The sequence below is a fragment of the Vigna unguiculata genome, chromosome 7 (genome assembly GCF_037176805.1).
Source record: "Vigna unguiculata cultivar grain cowpea cultivar isolate G323 ecotype 2 chromosome 7, ASM3717680v1, whole genome shotgun sequence".
Classification (NCBI taxonomy): Eukaryota; Viridiplantae; Streptophyta; class Magnoliopsida; order Fabales; family Fabaceae; genus Vigna; species Vigna unguiculata.
The window spans coordinates 44,730,110-44,754,805 of record NC_140798.1 but is presented as its reverse complement, the minus strand read 5'-3'; the positions used below and the strand labels follow the sequence as shown (position 1 = coordinate 44,754,805).

At 30.3% G+C, this 24,696-nt stretch overlaps 3 protein-coding genes across 3 annotated transcripts; all 3 read right to left on the bottom strand.

Moving 5' to 3' along the window:
• Positions 1-1,797: 1,797 nt before the first annotated feature.
• Positions 1,798-4,660, bottom strand: LOC114191494 (putative protein phosphatase 2C 63). The gene is made up of 4 exons (XM_028080680.1): positions 4,225-4,660; positions 3,154-3,527; positions 2,428-2,664; positions 1,798-2,337 (listed from the first exon to the last, which is right to left on the bottom strand). Exons 1-4 carry the CDS (start codon positions 4,487-4,489, stop codon positions 2,068-2,070), a joined length of 1,146 nt encoding a protein of 381 aa, XP_027936481.1. The 5' UTR covers positions 4,490-4,660; the 3' UTR covers positions 1,798-2,067.
• A 9,774-nt stretch (positions 4,661-14,434) lies between these two features.
• LOC114191493 (RING/U-box superfamily protein) lies at positions 14,435-16,583 on the bottom strand. The gene is given in 4 exon segments (XM_028080679.2): positions 14,435-14,701; positions 14,703-14,928; positions 15,907-16,091; positions 16,280-16,583. Coding segments are annotated over 4 exon segments (597 nt in total). The 5' UTR covers positions 16,421-16,583; the 3' UTR covers positions 14,435-14,656.
• A 3,867-nt stretch (positions 16,584-20,450) lies between these two features.
• Positions 20,451-21,421, bottom strand: LOC114190860 (uncharacterized). Its single transcript, XM_028079913.2, has 2 exons — positions 21,095-21,421; positions 20,451-20,963 (listed from the first exon to the last, which is right to left on the bottom strand). Exons 1-2 carry the CDS (start codon positions 21,136-21,138, stop codon positions 20,696-20,698), a joined length of 312 nt encoding a protein of 103 aa, XP_027935714.1. The 5' UTR covers positions 21,139-21,421; the 3' UTR covers positions 20,451-20,695.
• Between the last annotated feature and the right edge of the window lie 3,275 nt (positions 21,422-24,696).

Below are 24,696 nucleotides of genomic sequence, written 5' to 3'. Positions count from 1 at the left end.
TGAGTGTTTGTGTGTGTAAAATTGATTATATATATATATATATATATATATATATATATATATATATTTCAAAATGAATTCTCATAACAATGTTTTTATTTCTTTTTTCTTTTCTATTTCATTTTAGTTAAATAATTTATATTTCTCAAATACTTCTCTTACCTTCTTTTCTAACCTACTTACTCTTCTTTTCACTATTTTTTTTCTCTTCCAAACAAATCATCAATCAGTTGGTAGAAGATATCTTTCGGCTTATTTTGGGAAATTTCTGTCTAACTTCAATGGATAAAATGAACCAAATTTATTGTCTAAGGAAGTGCTTTATCAAACGTTGAAAATTAGAATTCTTGCAAATGATGTGACACAAGGAAGAAGGACTTCACTCCAAGTTTGAGAAACACCAATTTAAATGAAAACGAGTATTTGGAAAGTGATTGAGGCCAGACCCGCATTGACTTTGGGGCCCAACATTGCAATTGACTTCCTAACAAATCCAAATTATTATTCATACTACATTGTCGCAAACTATAATAAGTAGGAAATTTTACAGTGTGTTACGAAACCTGTTAATTATATCGTAACACAATATCCTATTTAACTTATTTAGTTTAAATACTTATTAATTTGTTAACTAAGAGCGAATCAAATAAGGATTATTGTTGACCTAAACAAATGTTACAGTCAGAATTGAAAACTGTAAAGCAATAATTAGATAATACTCAAATAGTACCGAACATGCAAAAATATTGGTTACTATGAAAAATATAACTATAAATCAATAATTAAATTGCATCTACATAATTACAACTAGCGTAACACAGGCGCTATCGCGCCTGTGTGTATATATTTTTTAAATATACGTGATATTATATTAGTAGGTGATAATATGATAATGTTATTAAGTTAATATATATATATATATATATATATATATATATATTAGAATTATATTTATTAAAAATAAAGTGAAATATATCAGAACAGATAAAAGAATAACCATTAATAAATAAAGAAGAAGCAGAGACATCTGATTTTATAAAATTTTTGTAAAAGTAACGGTCAATTTTAAAAAATTTAATAAATTGTTATATTTAAAGGGTAAAATCGGTATTTTAAAAAGTGGACACAAAAAGGGGAATCCCCTTTATATATTATTATAGATTAAAGGACAAAAGCAACTTTTTTAACGTTTATTTTTTATTTTTGAACACTGTAAAATTTCAATATAATGAAAGTTTAAATTTATCATTTCTCAACATATATGTTAAAATATAATCTATTTCATTGTTATTGTTTATTTTAAACAGATAATAATACAATTACTGATATAAAAACTATAATTTAACGTTGAAATTGATAAAAACTTATTTTTTTATACTTCATTGGTCTACTAAGAAGGCATCAAAGTATCCACTCTGTCTATACCATTGGTTTCTAATATAAGCTTTGTTAGTTTATTCAATTAATTACTACTCCTAATTCTTATTCACGATAAGCCCAATAAAATGCCAACTCAACATTCTATAAGATAATAACCAAAAGTTTTTTGGTTTCCAAACTCAATAAAAGTCAAATATCTGATGAATAAAATGCATCCTGTTCCAGCATACTTTAGAACGCGTCAATCACAAATTTTCCGCCTGTTAAATAACAACCAATATTTGAAAAGAACCTTCTTATCATGGCTGTGATCAATACTAGTACCATGTCAACAAGAATGTGCTTGCTTCTGAAAGTATCTGACTCACCCCTCAAACTCCATTATCATCCATCAACGTTACCGAGAGACAAATACCATGACTAAACAATCAATGTAATTTTATTTTCTTTCTTTCCAAAGAAAAACAAAATTGATACCATCAAACCCAAAAAATAGACTTCAAAACTATACATATGCATATCTGCATCAGAAAGAATCTGTCAGTCACTCCAAGCTACTATATCTATGCAGTAATTTGTATGTTCTCTCGATAATTTCTTTTGTTTACCAACAATATTAAACGTCACCTATAAATACTTTCGCCCCGAATAATGTCAGTGTATGATCCTTTGAAATAATTTCACTCTTCACGCAATTGTACCAAGCATTCTCTTTTCTGCTTCGTCCGCATTTTGGGAAAAAATATCAACAGGAGCAGTTGTATAGCCAACACCAGTTTGCTTGAATCTACCATTAGAGGATCCCGCATGGTGATCAAGATAGATTACAATCACAGTGATATCATCATGGAAGTGTCGTCTTATTCCTTTGTCGATTTTTTTGATGTCATCATATCTCATCTCTCTCTTCTTTGCAGCTTCTTGAAGAGCGGCTCTCACCAGTCTCTTGGCAATTCCCTGCAAGTAAAGGAACACAAATCAAAATACTTGTAAGAATGTACCAAGTTTATCATTATATGCAGCTCAAGAATAACAGTGGAAACTCACGGCTCTTGGATACTTGAAAACAATCTGAACTGCTGCTTCATCACTTAATTGTTCCCACAGACCATCGGAAGCGAATATCAAGAATAAATCCTCCGACTCAAGCTCCCTGATAATGATTGAAGGTTCAGCTGTCATCACGGGACGCTTCAAAGGAACAGGATTTCCAAATTGCTGAAAAGCAGGGTCTCGGTAGAAATCAGGTTTTTTTAAATACACATCACCAATAGATCTTGAAACCTGCAACACCAAAATTGTCTATATTAGCTATCCTGACCCCATGCTTGAAAAATGAGATAAACCAGGCGTAACCTCTCTTTCACTCAAATGGAAGCAAAAAGACACACGAAAGGCAACAAAGGGGGTCACTTGTCAGAGCATCGAAGTCTTTAGTTATAACCAGTCACAGGAAACCACAAATTCTCTGACATCTTTGGGTAGAATTCCAGAAATACATCAAGCTTATAAAAACCATGCAAGGAAGTTGAAAAAACACTTTGAAAGAAGGAACACGGAACATAGATCAATTGGGTCAGGTGATAACTGTAAATAACAAGGAAGAGAGTATGCTACAACCAGACACATTTAGCAAACGTGATCATAGACCACCTCATGGATATATTAACAGTGTAATTATATATATACTCAACATGAAGTTTAAAATCATATACAAATTTGTAAAGAAGAAAATGATGACACCAAAAGGTACAACTTATGAGTTTGTTATACCTGAATAATGCCCTTTATCCTCCAAACTCCTCGGCTATAAACCACTATGTGTGAGTCATCAGGGTGGAGAGCTTCAACTTCTCTTCTCACCTCCTCATCAGCTACATTATGATCAGTTGACAAACGCTGTGCCACCACTGGACTGTTCTTTCTACGTACATCCCTCCTTCCAAGAACAGCTCTAGAGTCTCCGAGGTTGGCAACGTACAACACATTATTAGAAATTGCACCAAAAAGGCAACAAGATCCAACAGAAGCAATCTGAGGACTAATGGGCAAGGAAAGCTTCACCAAGTGCAGGAATTCCTCCTCTGTGGCACTGAATGCCTTTTTTATCACATCCACTGACAAACCCCCTTGCTCAGTGGCAAATTCTACAAATAAAAAACAAGCAAGTAAGCATGGTGGTTATTTAGTTCAAACTCTTCGTTTACAAATTCAATTCGAATTAACATGACCACTGTAAAACTGGGTAAAAACTAAAAAAAGGGGAATCAGGAAGGGAAGAGGCGGCTATTGATAGCAACTTTCCAATCAATTACAAGTGTCTCTTCCTACTGACGAAAAACCATTTGCCTCTTCTATTTGAGGAAGCATAATTGCGAAGACAACAACAGTTAGCATATCACCTTTCAGTTTCTAAATATCACAAAACAAAGGAAACAAAAAAGTCAATCAATACCAGAATATCAATATCCCACAATTTATACCTTCCAAAAAATATTCTTCGTACTTAATAACGAAAATTACTAAATTAAAAAAATTATTCTCTCATCTCAGAAGACAAACAATAGTTTATATAATTATATTGATAATAATAATAATAATAAAGAAACACTACTCGATACCAGAATATCAACACCATATCTCCCAGAAATATTCTTCAAAAAAAGAGGCTACTGAATTAAATAAATATACTCTCATGTTGAAAAATCAAAGCCATTCAATATTTTAATTTCAACAATAATAGTAAATGAAATTGAGAGAAAGAAATGAGTGAGGGTTGAACTGCTTCTGGATCTTAAACTCAAGAAAAGAAAAGGATTCATCTATGGATGTCGGATGAATTACTGTGTAAATAAGGGAAGAGTCGTTTGTTGACGAATCTAGAAGCTTCGGGGCCGCCGTGGCCGTCGTAGACGCCGACGTAGGTGGCGGAGGGGGAGGTGAAGACTTGGCTCTGATCCTCGAGACTGTAATTGGCCTGTGCGACGGCGATGGAGAAGTCACCGGAGGCGTGGGGCTTCAAGTCTGTGTGCCAGAGTAGTCCGTCGGCGGCGCGGCCACCACGGCGTCGGAAACAGCAATCGAGAGGACTGTAACACAGACGAAGCATGATCTGTTTGAATCCGAGTAGGCGCGTGATGAGAATTTGTTTGATCGGTTGGGAAGATTAGGTTTGGAATTTGCAGAGAAGAAAGAAAAGAGTAAAGAAGAATGAGAAGAGAGAGAAATGAGAATGGCGCGTTTGGAAGAGGAAGAGTGGAGAGAAGGTTGAAGGAAAGATATGATATGATATTGATTTTGATATGCTTATTGTTGTCGTTCTTGTTGGTTGAGTTGACGCGTATACTACACAATATTACAATTACACACATCCTTTTTCTTCCACTCTGCTTTCAATTTTCACTTTTTCTTTACCTAAATTAATTACTTTTTCTTTTTCCCTTTTTACTATACACCTCATTCAAAAATAAGGTTTTCTTCATAATAATAATAATAATAATATTATTATTATTAGTATAAGTTTATAGTATTTTTATGAAATAAAGTTTTGAATAAACCCTTTCGTTTTTAGAAATTCAACGTAAACATTATTTGACGAATCAACACGTGCAGAGTACGCATATTTTGAATTTTAAAAGAATAAATTTTAGCGACCAATTTTTTTATATGTAATAAATATAAAATAATAACATTGACAGAGACCAAAATAAATTTTCAAATATTTTTGAGAAAATTACAACTATTTAAGTCTTTTTTGATAAATGGTTTAAAATTAACTCATATGTTGGGACCCATCTTAATCTGTTCTTATCTTAACAAAACCATACATAACGTGCATAGTCAAGTAATGATAGTTTAGGCCTTTCCTGTGGGCATTATCATTGACTACAGTTTTAATTAAGATTTAATATAAATATAAATGTGAATTCAACTTATAATACTTTAACCACGTAACATCGATTCAAGGCTTGCATTATTTTTATGTAAAGTCTAAATTTTGAATTTCATAAAAAAAAAATCAACGATAAGTAATTCATCTCAATACAATAAACAAATATTAAACATACGAGGTTACAATAAAAGTAGTTTATAGTGAAACAATAATTATCAATAAAATTTTAAATACTCCGCAGTAACGGAAACAAAACAATAACACTTTTTATATGTTTATATTTTTACTTGCATAGGTTCCTACATATTCATGATAATCTTATAAATTATATTTAAAAGTGTATGTGCATTGAAAACAAATGAGTATATGAGTCGACAAAAACGTTTTACTTTATTTAATTATGATTTACAATCTAAGTTGTTAAAGTTAAATCATTTCAAAAATTTCAAATCCTTCTTATAATAAAAAGATTATATCAAACTTAATGTATATTGGTTAAAGGCTAATTATGTTTTTTTCTAAGTAATTTACGCTATATTGGTTAAATGCTAAATATGGTTTTTTCTCTAAGTACGCTAACTTAGTGGAAAAAATATAACAATGAGTAATGTTGAATTATAATTTTCAAAAAATTTAAATGTCATTTGATATATTTCTCTTACATGTTTTGTTGACTTTGGTGAGGACAATTCTTGTGTAAAATGGATATGACGGGTAACTATGTTTTTTTCTTTTTAATGTTTTTCACTTCATGGTGTTGAACGCAAATTTTAAGCCTATTTGATTAAGATTTTTTTGGTGGTTGGTGTTCTTTGAAACCTATTTCAAAACATTGGACATTGGACATTTGAAAACTAACATATTTAACGGTCAAACATTTATTAGTCTCATTAAGTTAAAATAATTTATCTGGGATTACCTTCATACGAAACTTACTGTTAAACGTTACTTTATATGATTCGTAGCACAGAGTCAATCATTTAAATAAACAAATCATTCATACGTGTAATTAAAAAAAATTGTCTATAAGAATAAAAGTTAAGGGTATTGGAAATATCGATTCAATCCATTTCAAATGATTAAGAATATTACCGTAAAATTAAAAAAAAAATAATGAAGATAAATTCACTAAACGTTAGCATAATTATTTATAATTTCGTTAGCAACGATAATGGTGATATTTTATACTAGTGGTTGAGTGTAAAAAGTACTATCATCTAAAGTAAAGCCATGCCAACATTAAGGACATCTAAAGAAATCATATCAGCCAAACATTTAAGTTAACTAAAGAGCAAGTAAACTCTTAATAAAAAGAGTATTAATTTGTTATTGAAAAAAAAAAAGTAAAAAGATTAACATAATACAAAAATAGTTTTAAGAACTAAATAGTTTATATATTTTTAAGTGATGTTTTAAAAGTGGTAGTAGTAAAAATAGTAAAATTCGATTATTCAAATATTATAAGGTTTTAGTATAAATAAAATTATTATAAACAAGTTTTGTTATTTTTAAATACACAATATCTTTAGGAATTAACTTTTTCAGAGTTCGATAACTTCTCTCTAAGGGATTCCTTTGTTCGACTTTGAAGATATGAGATTGTATAAGTGATTCTCACGACGATATTTTCAATCTGGACCAATCAATTTCTCGTTCGTGTAAGTTAAATTTCAACCATTTTTTTGGTCTTTTATGTTTTTTGTTGCATGTGAGACTTTTTTTCGTTTGATGTGATATTTTAATTTTCTATACGAATTTTGGTTGATCACTGATCATATTAGTATGTCCTAAACGTTCTTGTGATATTTCTATGTATATATAGAATATCATGTGGAGTTATAAGTGTTTTAGTATTCTTAGAGGTGTTTGAATATGTGGAGCCGTTTTGTCAAGTTAGGTAACTACTTGTTTTTGTGTGCGTGAGTCTGATAAATTTGATGGTTGGCATGTTCATGATTGTTTTATTTTGAGAATGGATTTGGACTATTATGATGAATATGTTTAGTGTGTATGTTAGGCTTAAGTTGAAAGATTGATTTCATGCTTATGTGATTTTGTGTTGATTTTTGTGATTGAGAACGAATAATTTAGAATATGAGCAATTTAGCAAATTGGTATAAGATCAAATGTTTTAAATCTGTTATGAATCAATGCACTAAGAGAAAAGTACCAAATTAATCAATTGAAGTATAAGTTCCTTCATAATCACAAAGTACCTTTGTTGTAATCTGATACAACATTGAGTGATGGTGAACTAGCATTGAGCACTAGCCTTGTTGTGCAGGTCTAGGAGCATTTTAGCCCCAGGACATTGAGTGCCAATTTATATTGTTGAGCGCCAAGTTTACAAGTGATTTAGTGTTGAGCGTTGACCAAGTGGCATTGAGCGTTGGTGACTACTACAAGTCTGAGAGCATTTTAGCTTTAGGACGCTAAACGGTGGCATGCACAACTACACAAAAAACATTTAAATGAATAATTTAACTACACACAAAATAAGTAACTCTAATTACACAAAGAACAGGTAACTCTAACTATACAAAGAATATTTAAATTAATGATCTAAAAACATCCTAATAACCATTAGAGATTCAAGTTGAGCTACCTAAAATCATATGTAAACTCTATAAATATCACTTGAAATAGGACCAAAGATTTGCTCAACAAGAATAGAAGAAAAAAAACTTTTTCTATTTACAAATTTCATCATATATATGAATATATGTGTTGTCCTTAATACTAGTAGTCCTAAGATATAATCGAATCTTAAAAATATGAAATGTGAGGTTAGAAACTTAATATAGAGGGAGTTTAGAGAAAATATTGTAAAGAGGTGAAATTCTTATAAAATGAAATTCAGTTTATCAAAATTCTATTTATAAATTGACTCTGTAACAATAAAATATCTGATATTAAAATATGTTCTACTCTTAATCAATTTTCTAAAGTTTCACAATTTGATATTAATTTTATTTTATTTTATAACAATTAGCATATTCTACTAAAATAAAATAAGCTAAGTCATAAAATAATCTATTTTGATTTGTTTTAAAATTGTAAGATGTGAATTATTGAAGATACAACATAAAACATACAAAATAGTGATAACTTGTATTAAAAAAAACAGATAAAATATATAATAAATGATGGAAAAAGTAGGTAGATGTGGGAAATAATTTAGTTTGTAATGTAGTTCATAATGTAGCTGAAAGTTGAGGAATGATTTGGTTTGTTGGTTTAGTTACTTTAGAATGTCTGTGGTTTCATTAATTAGATGTAAACAACACACAGGTTGACTTCATCTTTAGCTTTTGTCTTTCCTTCCTAACGCGTAATCCACAAACACTTCCGTCTATACTACAAACTTGGAATGGGAAACACGATCCCGCGTTCCATTAATTAAATGCCTCATATATTTTCTTATTTATTTATTTAGATACATGCTAAAATTATTAAAAATTATATTAACAACATAAAAAAAATCATAAAAAATATTTATTTTTTAATTTTTATTATGTATCATTTAACGCTTGTTAAATTTTTTTTTTCGTGTAAAGTGCTACAAGATCATTAAATATTCCTAATTATTACAAATAATAAAATAGACAAAATTCACTAAAGTCCGTGTATATCTTTCCTGAAAATATAATAGTTAAAATACTAACATTTATTTAGTAATTATTTGTAATTATTTATGTTTTTATTATCGTATTTCACTTGATATATAGTAGAGTAGACATTCGCTTAAGTTCATACTCATTTAAGTATGCATCCCGCATAAATTCGCATTTGAGAAGGCAAAATTCTTAGATCAATAATTTTGTAATTTTATTTTCTGAAAAATCACATAAAGTCATTTGACGACTATTTTTTAGATTCATTCACTCAGTTGATCATGTTGTAAAATCCCACGAAGGGCAAAGAGTGCACTCTTAGCTTGATTTAACTTATGATAAATAAATAAGGAAAATCTTTCAACTCACTCATTAACATTAAGATAGATAGTACTTTCTAATGGTTTGAAGATAACATCGTGTTGGTCAACTTCAACTTCGTGCAAACCAAGTATTCATATTTTATATTTTGTTATATATATAGAGTATATGAATAAAATAAAAAGTTCATCCGGTAACATATATTTTATATCTATCATATCTCTCATCTTTCACACTCCCTACAAATTTCCAACACCCATTATATTTATATTCCATATTGTAATTATATGATCCGTAATATTTCATATTATAATATGACTTTTAAAATTTTATAAGTTCACATCCCAATTAAATCCGTATTAAACTTTGAAGATTAAAATGCAGACTTAAATGAGTGTTTACTGTCAAAAAGTGTATTTTTAAGATTTTTTTTTACATTGATTAAAAATAATATGTAAACAAAATAATAATTCCATAAGATTCACATTATTACTGATAATATTTTTTTTTTGCAAAGGTTATTATTTTATTAAGATTACCTTAAAAGTATAAAATAATATTAATTAGAGATATTATTGTGGATTTTAAGTTAGAAAAATACTTTTTTTCGTGACTTATTTTTTCCTTATAGTTATACGACACTGGTACAACTGAGTGGAAGAAGTACCTATTTTTTTTTTTAATTTTTTAAGGTGATAAGTAATTTAAAATAAACACAAAATTCAAAATTATGTAACTTTTTAAACGGAGTTTATTTTCTTCAAAAATGTTTGCTACTTAATTTTTTTTATTCCTGATAGTATCTCCATTAAACAAAGGAGGGAAAACCATATAACTATATCTTTAATCTAGGGATTTAACGTTATTTTCTATTTCTCCCAAAGAAATTGAAAATAGTTGTTATGTTGTAGTTTATTGGAGCAATCAGTTATATGTTTGCAGAAAGAATGAGATAAGCGGTAGACACGACTAGGAATAATGATTATTGCTGTTTGTTGGGATTGAAGTTTGGAAAGACATAAATTATTTGAGCAAATGGAATTAGGTTTTGTTTTTGTTTAGGTTTCGGAGATGACAACTATAACTCAATCTATTTGCCGACAACATTTTCTGTTCCCGTGTATGCAACCCTACCATAGTAGATGGTTATTTGTACTTTTAAATTCTATAAAAATATTTTATTTTTTTTATTGTAAACTATTTTTTTGTTTGCTATTTTGCAAACATTGCGAGAAAAACACACACGTGTATATCTAGAAAAGTTAAAAGCTGTTTGAAGTGTGAAACTCGCAGGTAGCTTTCAAATATTGTAATCAAATAATCACATCAAATCTCACATATTAAATATTAGATGTAATGTTTTTAAATATCGGGATATGACTCATTACATATTTTTTAATTTGTTGAACATTACACATTGCAAGTTGTCAAATTTTAACTTGAAATGTAACTTATATAAGTACGGTTTTTATATTTTAAAATTTGATATAAAATTAAACAATGATATTTTAACTATTAAATTTTAATAACTTTATCTTATAATATGAGGTGTTATTTTTTAGATAGTTTTAGAATATTGAGATTGAGAAAATGAAAAACTAATAAATCATTTAAAAAATATTATATAATATTATAAAAAAAATTGTCAAATTTTCAAAATATTACTTTTCTAATAAATTTTGAAAAATAGCTGTTTGACGTGAATTGGACGGTGTATCTTGATAAGGTGCACATCACATCACAGCATAATGACTTCCTTCTTCACGTAATTTGAGTTGCATTTGATAGGGGACGTTAGAAGATTTTTCATTGACTTCATTTATATTTGTAAGAATTATTTATGATTTTATAATTTAAATTTACTCTAATATATTTTGAGTAAATTCGCTAAAATAAGACGTTAACATTTTCTATACGTTTTCTATTTAAAATTATGACGTGAATTATTATTGGATAATTTCTTTTAACAATAAATGCTCGATTAAGCTGAGTGTTTAAATTTATCTTATTAAGACAATTTTAGTATAACCTCAATCATTAATATTGATTTTTTATACAGGCGTTCCTAATTTTAAAACAACCTTATTCATTAGAAAAATCGTCACCCGACTAAAACATTGAAAGGAATTTCTTACTTATCTTAATACGAATCATATTTTTAATTTTTAATAAGTGTCTTTCTAATTTTCATTTAAAATTTGTCTTATGAACATCACATGTTTTTTTTTTCTTCTAAAATAACAACTTCCTCAATTTATCATTTTTCAATAATGGTATCAAATTCTTGTGATAATGATAACATCCATATGCGTAAATAAAAAAGTAATATAGATCAAATAAACTGTTCGATTCCTTCAAATGCTTGTATTTTCTTTTTATTTTGCACCTTCTCATACTTTTTGAAAATAAAAATAAGAATTTTACGTTAACGTATTATATATCTAATTTAAAAATATAGTATATCAGTAAATGTGAGATAAATTTATTTATAAAATACGATCATCTTACATTTTCTCACTCGAAACACTATATATACCCCCAAAATTCTTTTTAATTCCAGTTTTATCCTTGCACTAAAAAAAAGTAAATATTAAACAGTAAATTTCTTCTCTTCCAACATTCCACCTCCTGCAGCTTTAATATTTTGAAACTATTATTTCTCTCTTCTGTTTGCTCATGCAGTGCACCCCCAATATTTTGAAACCATTGACCTGGCTCATTCTCTCTTCTTTCTTCTTTCTTCTGAACTTTGTTAAACTGATCCCAAACAGAAAAAATAAAAAGATAAGAAACGGATACTCATTCTTTCTTCCAACTTCATCCACAGTTTGTATCATAATGGATTTGTAGGTTAGAGAAAAGTAGCTAGTTTGTGGTTTTGAAAGATAGGAACCAGTTGATGAAGTTTGGCAGAGTAGCTTGGTCTGCTCTGTAGTGGTTTTGCGTGAAGTGAAGGAAATGTGACCAAGTAAAATCTGGATATTGTTTCGTCCCATCCATGCTAACAACTTCATCCGGGGCTCTCAACACCTTGTATTCTTTGGGGCACTGAAAGAACGCCAACGACTTCCTCTCCTTGTACTTGTTAACCGCTGCCCCATGCATGCAACTTTTGTATCTCCCATTCGATAATGCCTGCACAACCAACACCTTCATCATTCCTCATCTCTACTTCTTTAACCACTATACACCATATATACTTCAAACATGTCAAGACGGAACCATCGAACTAGGTGTTGAAGATTTAAAGGCTCCCAACAACAACAACAATGTGACGGAGATGATAAGGAACAGCTTGGCCATCAACATGGACTTTATGAAACACGACCATTACACCGAAACAGCTCACAAAGAAGCGTTTCCAAGTTGGTTTTCGAAGCCGGAGAGGAAACTGTTACAGTCCACAACGATAAAGGCTCATGCAGTGGTGGAGAAGAACCTCCTGCGCGCCAATGGTGTTAGTCGGTCACCGGAGGTGCCACGGTTACGGGTTCAGGAAGCCAATTAGAAACCATTATAATAACTACTTTTAAACTCTTTGTCACTCTGAATTCTCTCACTAGAGTATGAAACGGATATCAATCCGTTTCTTGACAAAATTTGCTTTCATGAAATCTGTTTCGTTTTTTTTATTTATTTTGACATTTCAGGTTGTGGCGTCCTGTGAACGCACCACCAGAAGCCCCACCTCCGCTGGTGCGAAACCAGAATTAGTATAAGCAGTAGAGAGGATAAGGGCATAGTGGACCCAGAATTAACTTCACTACAAGTTCTAGTCTCCATGCACAATTTTTTCACGCTTTATTTGGATACGTAGTGGTGATATCGCCAGATTACAGACATGCGAATATTAAACAAACCAATGTCGCGCTTTAGACATTGATTTTGTCTACATTTATTTTATTTTTATATTTTTCTCTTTTGATTACATTACAACATAGCTTTATTATGATTGTGAAACGAAATTCATAATTCGTGTCAGAAAAAAAAAATATGGAAACTTATGAAACGGATTTCGAAATCCGTTTCATACTTTTCTGAAATGGATTACGAATTCCGTTTCTGAAAAAAAAATTTAAATTTGTGAAACAGAATTCGTAATCCATTTCATAAAACTATGAAACGAATTTTGAGATTCGTTTTATAAAAAAAAACATGGAAACTTATGAAACGGATTTCGAAATCCGTTTCATACTTTTCTGAAACGGATCACAAATTTCGTTTATGGAAAAAAATTTAAAATTTGTGAAACGGAATTCGTAATCCGTTTCATAAAACTATGAAACGAATTTTGGGATCCGTTTCATAATTCGTTTCATAAACAAAACATGAAAACTTATGAAACAGGTTTCGAGATCCTTTTCATACTTTTCTGAAACGGATCGCGAATTCCGTTTCTGGAAAAAAATTAAAAAATACCAAACGAATTTTGAAATCCATTTCGCTTTTTCTTGAAACGGGTCACGTGTGGATGACCTTGGAGCAATGACTTAGGAGCAGCTGAAGGAAGGAGGACCACTGCTACAACTTCAGAAAAACAAGGACCACTAGCACTGGAAATAGCACTTTCAAATGAGAGAGATGGAAAGTTGGGACCACTCAGACAACACAGAATAACTGGATGTGAGGGATTGGAGGTGCAACACTGCAATAAATATCAACTGCAGTAAATTCACTTTAATTATCCCAACAACTGAGACAGATAAAAAATTATTAGGGTCAATAATGTCATTTTTGAAAATACAGAAGAATCTTCAGGGGTGTAGGAAGAAACCCCCATCTCGAAAACTTCCGTTTACTTACTAACGATAAGTCCAGTCCATGTTGAGAGCAAGGTACATACATATTATTGGGCTATGACTAGGCTATATTTATGAAATTTCAATTTCCACATTTTGGATCCATATTCAACATATGCTTACAACAAATTATTGGCACTTGATAATTTTTTCAATGAAATGGTTTAAACAACATTCATTTTTATTAACTCGTCAAACAAACATGTTACATGTTACAATAAACCGTATACAAATAACTAAACCTGATAAATGAATATTTAAACAAATGAATAAGAAACTTTCTGGTCAGGAATACAAATATTAAAATTACTATGTACGGGAGTGGTTACAAGAACACGTCTTACAATAGGTTTAGATACCCATATCTTTCCCATTGTCACCAGGAAAGAAAGAAAAACTACATAATTTCGTGATAAGATACGACATGGTTACAAAAAAACAGCTCCATTACAGTATTCTTATCCTTTCATACAAGAACGAAAAAAAAAAAAAGACAAAGTAAATTAATTCAAAAAGCAATCAGTCATGGTCGTATTATGATAAGTGAGTATTAAGAACTACAGGTCTTCGACAATATGGGCAGTCTCCACAGCAGCGAATCCATGGATCCAAGCAAACAGAGTGGAATTTATGGCCACATGGCAGACGTATCAGCTCATCTCCATCTGTGAAAGTTTCCAAGCATATACTACAGTCCTGCATTACCTTGGAATCCAATCCTATCTCGCTGCTGCTAAAAACTTCCTGATTCAAACAGTCCATGGCCTCCTGAGTAAGTCCAGGTGGTTTTTTGTTTAGTTCCTGCAAGAACTGGGACCTTCCCATCTGTGAAGTCAAGTCAGTAACTAGAGTGGCCCCAGTTGCAACTTCATTTGATGATTCACTTTCCCGATCCTCACCTAATGAATCTATACCATGTTGCCTAAGGAAACAAATCAAACATAATTCCATCAGCCAATTAAAGGGCAAGGGTTGATCTGTTGATCTTTTCAACAATAATAATCAAGAATACACTAAGAACTTCGACGGCGACATCAATTGGAGCATCTATCACAATACATCGGTCTATGAAAGAAGATAAAAAAATCTTCTTATTACATGAATGATAAGTTCTACATGAAGCAATTGTGTGCTATGAGAAGCTCAACTAATGCCATACCCTTAGCTAATAACCAAGAGACAAATAATTGCATGTATTCATTTGAATAGCAAAATTACCATCGATTAGTTCCCTAAACATAAAATTGAATCCAGAGTAATCGGCTCAGTGTGCAAAATAGGCATCAACACATTGACCAAAAGAGTAGTCTCCACATGTTCTGTATTAGAGAAAATACGTAGAACATGGTTTGCACACATATCACGATAATGCATCGAAGACAACAAAACCAACTGTCCATATGCAATTAAGGATTTTCTTTTTTTCCCAAAGGATTGTTTTGCATCAAAGGAAATAAGTTAATGTATGCCCAAGAGGTTGTTAACTGGACATTTAAGCAACGACATCAAGAAAGAATTGTCACATTAACACCATAGCCACACTTATCAATATTAAATAATCAGATAAGATAATGTTCGGTAAAGAGATAATCTCAACACAGAATTTAACTTGATCTTAGTGTCACGGGGATAACAGAACTCATTTAACAAGTAAAATCACGACCACGATTAATGAAGACAGACTAATACAATGTCATCCAATATCCATATCAGCAAATAGATGAAAAGCATGCTTACAAGGTTACATGATAATGTCCCATTTTAAAAACTTCCAAATAAAAAAAAAAGAAAATAAATAAAAATTTTCCGTACCAAACAATTAATATATTTTTTTCAGGGTGGGGCAATAACATAATGTAGATAGATAGATACATTAACATACATAGAGGTCAAAGCACACCTGTTTCTAGACAGAGGTTCCCCTCTCAACCTCTGAAGGAGTCTGGCCCGTGCAAGAACAACGCCCACGGGTAGCCTCTCACTGGTACTTCCTCCAAGACTGCCTCTTACGGTTTCTTCAGAATCAACGCTATCATTTATGAAAGACCGTCGATACCGCCCACCGACTCTATCAGATGCACGCTCCTAACGACCAAAAAATTCACCTCATAAAAAATCTAATCGTCACAGCCACAACACTAATATCATATCAACTTGCCGCTCCTAATAACAATTCGACAGATACTATGCATACAAATCTTCAGGAATTTCAACTTTCAATTGCGGTAACTGATCTGTGGGATTGGGCAAGAACAAAAGGAAAATGAATATACCGGGTGATGACGGAGGCGGCGCACGTGGTGGCGACGGCGGAAAGAATCGGCGGCTTGGAGTTCTGTGTCGAACCCTAGATCGATAGCATTTCGTCCCAATCGATGCCTTCTGGTGTGGAATAGCTCTGAAGCGCTCGTCATACACAGCGAATCACGATTCAGTGTTCCTGATTCGACGAGCGAATGAAGAGTTATGAAGATATGGAGAAAAGGGAAAGGGAGAGATAGAAGGGTCAAAGGCAATGGCAAGTTCGATGAAGAAGCGGAACAGTCTGCGATTCTTCGCTCATCCAATCTCTTTTTTTCCAAGAAAGTTCACAGAAATTGAAATCGTCGATTAAATAGAGAAACTAAAAAAAAAAAAAAGATATTTTAATGATTTTGTCTAATAATAATACTTTGTAATGTAACTTGTCAGACACTAAGATATTGTTATAGTTAAGGATTGGGCCATTTGAAAGAACGAGAATGATAGACAACTGCAACGTATTTATCAAAAACTGTTTTAATTTTACTTTCGAATATTGTTTTACTATTATTTTAAGTAATTTTTATTTTTTTGCAACTATAATGTTAATGTATATTATTATAAATTTATAATATATATAAAAATCTAAAAGTTATTATTGATCGAAAGACCATGTATTAATATTAAAATTTACTATTGATGACTCGTGGTCGTGGATAACAGCGAGGTATAATAGTTTAAACGGTCACGTCAAACCACCAAAAACCATGTTATTAAATTAAATCATTTAATTATTACAGTACTGGTTTAATTACAAAGTTGCTAATTAAAATAAAATAAATGAATATATTTACCCTAATGTATATATAGTTCTTATACTTTTCACAATTCACAACTAATTTTTGTGTATATGATTTTCTTACAATTTTATTTTTAAATAATTAACACCTTTTAAGCATCACGTAAGTCTATAAAATTGGATTAAAACTAATCTATAAATGTATTAGATCATAAAAAATATTATTAAGAAAATATTTCAATTCAAAGGACGCCAAAAAAAAAACAGAAAAAAGGAATAAATTGCATAAAAAAGTACTTGTATGATAATGGAAATGGTAGATGTAATTAATTTGTAATCATATATTTGTTGTTTTGTTCCAATCAGTTGGGCTATTAACCATCAATTCAGTATAATCGTTTCGATGTTAAAATAATAAATGCTTTGAAATATTATCTTACATAATACAATATACTAATTTTAAAATTGATTATCAATAATGATTTTTTTATTATAATAATAAGGGTTAAATATATTTTTTCTCTTAACTCTCAATAAATTTTAAAATTAATTTATTTTAAAATTTTTGACTGATTTCGTTTTTTATCTTTTAAAATACATAAATTTAATTATTTTAATCAAATTTTGTTAAATTTATTTAACATTTCAAACATATTTTATAATAATATTTAATTTAACATTAAAACAAAAATATATCAAATAATATAAATAATTTAAATACAATATAATTTTTTTTGTATTTTATTTTAATTCATAAAAATATTTCCATTTTAATTTTTTCCTCCTTCACTTTATTTAACATCATCATATGGAGTATTAGACTTAGAGGAAGAGGATAAGGTTGTAGAAATGTTGACAGAAGATAAGCCTTCATTTTTAGTGTTAATCACTATTTAAGTCAAAACCGGGAAAAATTGTCCGAAACACCTGCGCTGCGTGTCGATAAAACTGGCCTGATATGACATTACGAAACGACAATACAATTTCGAATATTTGATAACATAAAGCTTTCGAGTTTCAACAACATATCTCTCTTAGCCGGTGTGGCTACGCTGAAAAAAAAACGTATCCCTGACAAGAAATTCGGAGTAAATTTAATTATATCGGATAGGATAAAGGAATAATATTGGATAAATAAAATTAATCAAAATAAATAAATAATATTATCGCTTATTATTTTCGTATTACTTATCTTACTTCTTACAGTATTATTATTTAATATCAATATTACTTATTCATCATTTATTATATTATGTGGGAATAGTGAGAGGATCAATCAAACAGTAGCTACAGGATTTGAGTTTTTGTACAGTAAACAAGTGAATGACGCAGTTCAAAAGATGTGTATTCACGTTTTAAATAAGAAAAATGATGGTATGATATTCGTTTTTTGACTTTTATTATTTATTTTTTCTAACGATTTAATATGGTTCATTAATTTTTTTAAGGAAATATTGATATATTAATTAATGGTCTATACTAAATCACTTTAAAAAAATAGAATCATAGTATAATTTTTTATAAATGAATATATCTAATTTCTTGTATTTTTAATAAAGTGGTCGGTATTTATTAAAATATAATTTATTTTCTTGAATTAAATAACCGGCTTTTATCTGTTGACAAAGAGATAGAGAATTGACTCTTTAGTCTTGATTTCTTTATTTTTTTTAAATGAAAAAGGAAAGACGTTTATGGCATTAATCATGACTGAACGATCAATTACGCCAAACTTGCCTACACATTACAGACAAAGAAATCCTCTTCCCATTATGTCCTTATAAATGTTAATGACTAGTTTGGAGAATCAGAATTAGTTTCGAAAAAATATATAATAATATTTTTTAAAGTACATGTTATAGAATATTTTGTTTTTATAAAAAAGTGTTTCATAATTTTTATTAGTATTTACTACGATAACGGTTGATAAAATGCATAAGGTGGTATATTTTTATTTTGTTGGTATTGATAAAAAAAAGTGAATGGAATAAATTATATTTTGAGGAAATACAGAATGAATGTAAATATTTTATTGTTATTTACCTCATTTAAAAAAAGAGAAAACATATACTATTAAATTAAAAACAACTTCAACTTCGTGATAACTCTTTATATTAAGTTAGCTAATTTGCTTATTTTAAAGGAAAATATTTTATTAATCATTGTTTTTGTTGTAGAGTATATATATATATATATATATATATATATATATATATATATATATATATATATATATATATATATATATATATATATATATATATATATATATTTTCTTTCATTTGTTAAAATATGGATTTAGAAAAAGAAAATACACGTACTGGACTTAACCTTTAATTGTTGCTAAAAAATAGTGAAATTAATTATTTACCATTGATTTAATTCCGATTTGATACAATATACACTTATATATTTATCGTATTCATTATTTAAACTTGACATGGTATTCGTAAATAAATAACATAATCTTATACTTAAAATTTTCATTACAAATTTATTATAATATTTTAATAAATATTATTACATTTAAAACGCAAGAGAGACTATAAAAAATGGGAATCGTTTTATGTTGTTAATTAACTAAAAATATGTAATATATATATATATATATATATATATATATATATATATATATATATATATATATATAGTTCATCCTTAAATTTGAAAAAAAAAATCATCAAATAATTTAGTAATCAAAATATAAAGTTATATCAAGTTTATAATGAAAGTTTGTTCACAAATCACTTATGATAAAATTAAATAATCTGTTTCTAACTGAAGTGACAAGTTAAATAAACTGATTTGATTTGTCATCTCACGCACTAAATGGTAATTTTCTTGCCTCTGAGAGGGCCGTTCTGAAAAATATAATAAAATAAAACTGTTACAAGTAAATTATCTTTGGCCTTTTTCTTCTTTAGTCTCCTTTGAATGAAGTGAGATAAATAGAAGCATAGCAATAGATGGGACAAAAATGACTGCGTAATAATGAGCTAATATTCATCATCTGTTTTCTTCACTACACCAGAAGAAATGTAGTGTGAGATAGATAACAATGGAATCTAGCATAAATGCTTTGATGATTAAAGACGCATTTTTCCTGTTACATTCAATATTCCACACTCCGGCTTCAGAAACAATCGCCTCATGTAATGGGGCAACACAAAGCCCAAGCTGCACCACAAACGAGGCTTTCATATGATTCCTTCAGGACAATTTTATAGCACAAAAGTTGGTGATGTAAAACGAAAACTAGAATCATATCTGGATGCGATCATGAACTTTTAGTGATCAATATTGCCTCCTTTATCAAGTGCTCACAACTATGTGGACTCTTCGTTCGTACTCCGTAACTGTACCATTACCAAACAGACCAAAAAAAAAAGGGTACGATACCAGACTTTTGCAGATACATATATATAGTTTAATAATAATAAACTTGTTATGATACATATAAGCATCATGCATGGTCGGGAAGTGTAAGAACACGACCGTGTTGCCCTCAACCACGAGAAATTATTACATGTTGTTATTCTGACTATAATAATATATTCTTATCCTTTCTAGGAGAAGGGTTAATTAACAATGTGTGACACGACACGACTACATGATACGAGATCAGTAGAATGTTGTTGTGGGACAGTGATTAAGGTTGGTGTTTGGGGATGTCAACACCATCAACGTTTCTGAACCAAAATGTCTGGTTTAAACGAGCTGCATCCTCTGGAACATCTTCCATCACCCACTCATGTCCTTTGGGGAAGTAAATTCCTGTGCGTGGGTGTGGGACCCACCACGCTGAATCCTCTACCCTCCCACCACCACTCTTTGAGATTTCTCCAGAGCTTTCTGCAGCAGAAGCTCGTGCAGTAGCAGAGAATTTGCTGAGTCCACTCTTTGCTCTCTTAGCTCCCCTGCAGATAAAGGCTTGATCTTTCAATTTCTCCGCAAAAACAAAAAAGAAGAACAAAAATCTGAAAGAGCAGACAGAAAGACTATGATGTTGAAAAATGGTAAAAACTATGTTCGAGGTTCGAAAACTTACCCCAGAAGCAACAAGTTTGATTTGGTGATGCCTCCTCTAACCATTAGCTGCAAGAAACGGAATAAGTAATAAGTGAATTATGGTACAAAAAAACTAATGTGTGAAGGTTTAGGCTTTTCAAAGTGTGGAGAGGCTATGAGGGTATTTATAATGACAGTAATATAATAGTGTGGAATAAGTTCCATTGCACGTGTGAGGCACGAAACAGAGAGATTTAAGATGTGAAAGGCGAAAAGGTTTGTTTGTGTATAATTGTGGTGTGGAAATGAATCTGCGGCTATAAAACCTTGCTTTGGATACAAAACGTTTCTAGAAATAGGAGGGAGTTCTAAAATTGTGGAATTTTTCTTCCAATTATTTGATCTCCTATCTGCAGGAGGATATGGAGTTGTGTTGTGGCATTGTACTTGGAAAAAGGGTTTTTAATATTTAATTATTGTTCCATTGAATCGTGGGTACTCCGTGTGAGAATAAATGCTACGACGAGTCTCGTGTTTTGTTCTTCTTTTTCAATGCACCAATTTAACACCATCAATGAGTTAAGCGCGTAGCATAAAAGAGTTGAGCTACTTATAAAAGTGGAAATGAACAAGTGGGTGGGTGAGTGCATTAGAAAGCAGATTTAGTTTGTAGCTGCTCTTATTATTCACACACTTCTTTAATTTTACTTTCTCCTCAAAAATTAATATGTAATAATCGTTGAGTGAGAAGTTAAATTAATGGATCAAGTGGCGTTATTCACTGTGACGCGACCAAAATTAACAGTTTCTTGAAGGATATAGTTGTTTAAAAAAATCTATGCAGTTTACAATCTGATGAATGAACATGAACTTTACCAGAATAAATAAAAATCTTACAAGAATAAAACATGTACATGCACCTACCTTGGGTATACGAATATGTTGTTTAACATCAAAAGTTCATTTTCCACATTGTAAGTCAAACGTGGACGATTAAGAGCATATTTAGATCGATATGCGTTAGTGGAAACTTTTAGTTGTAACATGAATCACTGAGATATAATTAGATTAACAATGGTCGAGAATATAATTATGAGTCTAAGTCTCATATTAGATAAAAATAAGAAACTTAAGTACCAATATAAAAGATGAAAATCTATTATTTTAAGTTTTTTGGTTGAAAATTGCGTGAATCTCTTATGTGTGGGTTGAGCTCATGTCTTATTCTTGTTGTGTTTCCCAAATTTTAATGTCCCGTTAATAAGCTCATGTCTAAGCATTAAATATGTTTATTTGAAACAAATTGGTTTATATTGCAAGTGATATCAATTGTTTTTGTGATGAAAATCAATGTGGATTACGTCACAAACAAAATATGGTGTTTGAATTTCAATTTTAAGTATAAATATTTATATCCTAACTATCGATTATAATAATAACTTTTGATCAAATGATAAAATATAGATCCAAGAATATAACAATTTGGCGAGTCTTCAATAAAACTTGTGAAAAACTTTCTACCCAATTTTAAGTAAACAATTAAATTTCTTCTTATGTTTAGAGAATTATATTTGTTCTGGTAGGTTCTATGATCCCACATCACTTAGGAGTCATTGTCAAAAACAATTTAAATACTCTTTCATCCTTTAATCATTCAAAATGCTTTTTAAAGACAAAACCTTGACGGGATTCAGACCGCAAAATGTGAAAAATACCTTAAGGGTGACAATATGGATTTGGGCAAACGAGTCGACCTGCCAAAAAAACATGAGACGACCCATGACATTGAGTGCGCTGATTTGTAAAAGCCAGCAACCTGCATGGTCCGGCTTGGTAATGGTAACCCCCATAAAAAAATGTTCAATTATAAATTTATCATCTAACTTTTCAAAATGTTTGCTTAATTTTGTAAACTTGTTATTCTTTGCTTAATTTTGTGAACTTGTTAAAGTTTTCCAATTTGTTAAACATTAAAAACTTTATAAATAAAAAATAAAAAAATAAATTGACCTGCAAACTCACTCTTATGCGGAATAAATTTTCGATCTTTATTAAAAATTCGGGACAAATCAATCGACCCACATTTTATAAATCAAAGGACGGGTCGACCCTAAACGACCCCTTACCTTATCAATGCAAAGTGATTGTCCAAATTGATACCCTAATACACTTTGACATTTATTCAATAAAAATGTCTAGTAATTATTTTTGGAAATAAAAATTAAATAATTGAAAAGATTTTATACACTTTTTATTTCTTTTTTAGTGTCCTTGATATTTTTAAGATTTTTTTAAAAATTTAATAAAATATTTATAGACTGTATTTTTTTTGTCTTTATTACTTTTTACGCCGTGATAAATAAATATATGTAAATTAGTAAAAAATTGTGTAAATAAAAAGATAAAAAGAATAATTACTTGATCGAATTTCTAAAATAACACACAAACAAAAATAAGAATTAATATTTTGATAGTTAAAAAATTAATATAATTAACTTATACACGGTAATGTAACGTCCCATTTAATTAATAATCTAAAATTAGAAGGAAACGTCGCATAGAGTAATATAGTAATGCAGTCCTGGAGTACAAATACAACTTCGTAGAGTAACCAAGGCATACCATGATGCTACAAAAAAAAACAAGACATAAAGTTTAACAGTATCATATAGGAATTTAAAGGACAAACTAGTACATGGGCCATAGCCTTAAAGAAAAACCCAATTAAAATATGAGGTCCAGCCCAAGTAGACTATGCAGCAGAATCATCTCTTCCCTGTTGACCTCGAGTACCTCTCGCATATGCTCCCATCAATAAATTGATGATCATCACAAAAATAGAAGAACAACATACAAGCAATCAAACAAGCAAATGGTAAGTTAGAGTAGACAACAAATTATCATGCAGTCACATACTATTATCCAATCCAAGCAGTATTTATATATCATCCAAACAACTTTCTCAAGCAATACACTATACTCTAACTCAACTCATCCCGGATACATATAATTTGGTCGGATTCAACGGATGCTTGCACTTGTGGTGGATTACCATGCTCACCCCCGAGCTAAGTGTTACAATGTTTCAATCCCTCACACACAAAGTTAGTCCTTAATGAGTTTCAGGCCTCATGCTACTCTCACCACAAGAGTAAGTCCGCTCTAAGTGAGACTAACTGACTCCTTAGAGTGTCAGGAGACAACCTTACTTTGAATCCTTACCAAATTATATAGATGGACACCACCATGAACACCCACTAACACCCACTAACAGAGATCATGGAATTACGTTCTGACCACTGATGTACGATCCTGAAATCTCACCTACAGAGCTCAAGGAATTACGTACTGACCACATACCAGTCATACAAAAGCAGTCAAGTAATATCCATCATGCATATGAATCTCATGCCAACATTTATAAATCATCCTCATTCATATCCAAATGTTGAATTAATACCAAATCATCCTTCCCAAACCATGAATATAGATTTGTATTTCATATCATTACCATGTCTATTTGATACCAACCATCTTATTTAAATCACATGCCAAGTTCATACCAAAACCTATCATTTACAATCCATGAATCACATCGCTCATGCATAATCATTTGTCTCATGCTTTTAACATAATAATTAA

Bases quoted from the DNA above. Each gene is read 5' to 3' on its own strand.
- LOC114191494 (XM_028080680.1), bottom strand. From the start codon at position 4,489: ATGCTTCGTCTGTGTTACAGTCCTCTCGATTGCTGTTTCCGACGCCGT. The intron at 3,528-4,224 runs GTAATTCATCCG...TTTTATTTGTAG, and splicing joins ACTCTTCCCTTATTTACACA to AATTTGCCACTGAGCAAGGG. The intron at 2,338-2,427 runs GTGAGTTTCCAC...CTTTACTTGCAG, and splicing joins TTTTCAAGTATCCAAGAGCC to GGAATTGCCAAGAGACTGGT.
- LOC114190860 (XM_028079913.2), bottom strand. From the start codon at position 21,138: ATGGTTAGAGGAGGCATCACCAAATCAAACTTGTTGCTTCTGGG. The intron at 20,964-21,094 runs GTAAGTTTTCGA...CTTTATCTGCAG, and splicing joins TCAAACTTGTTGCTTCTGGG to GGGAGCTAAGAGAGCAAAGA.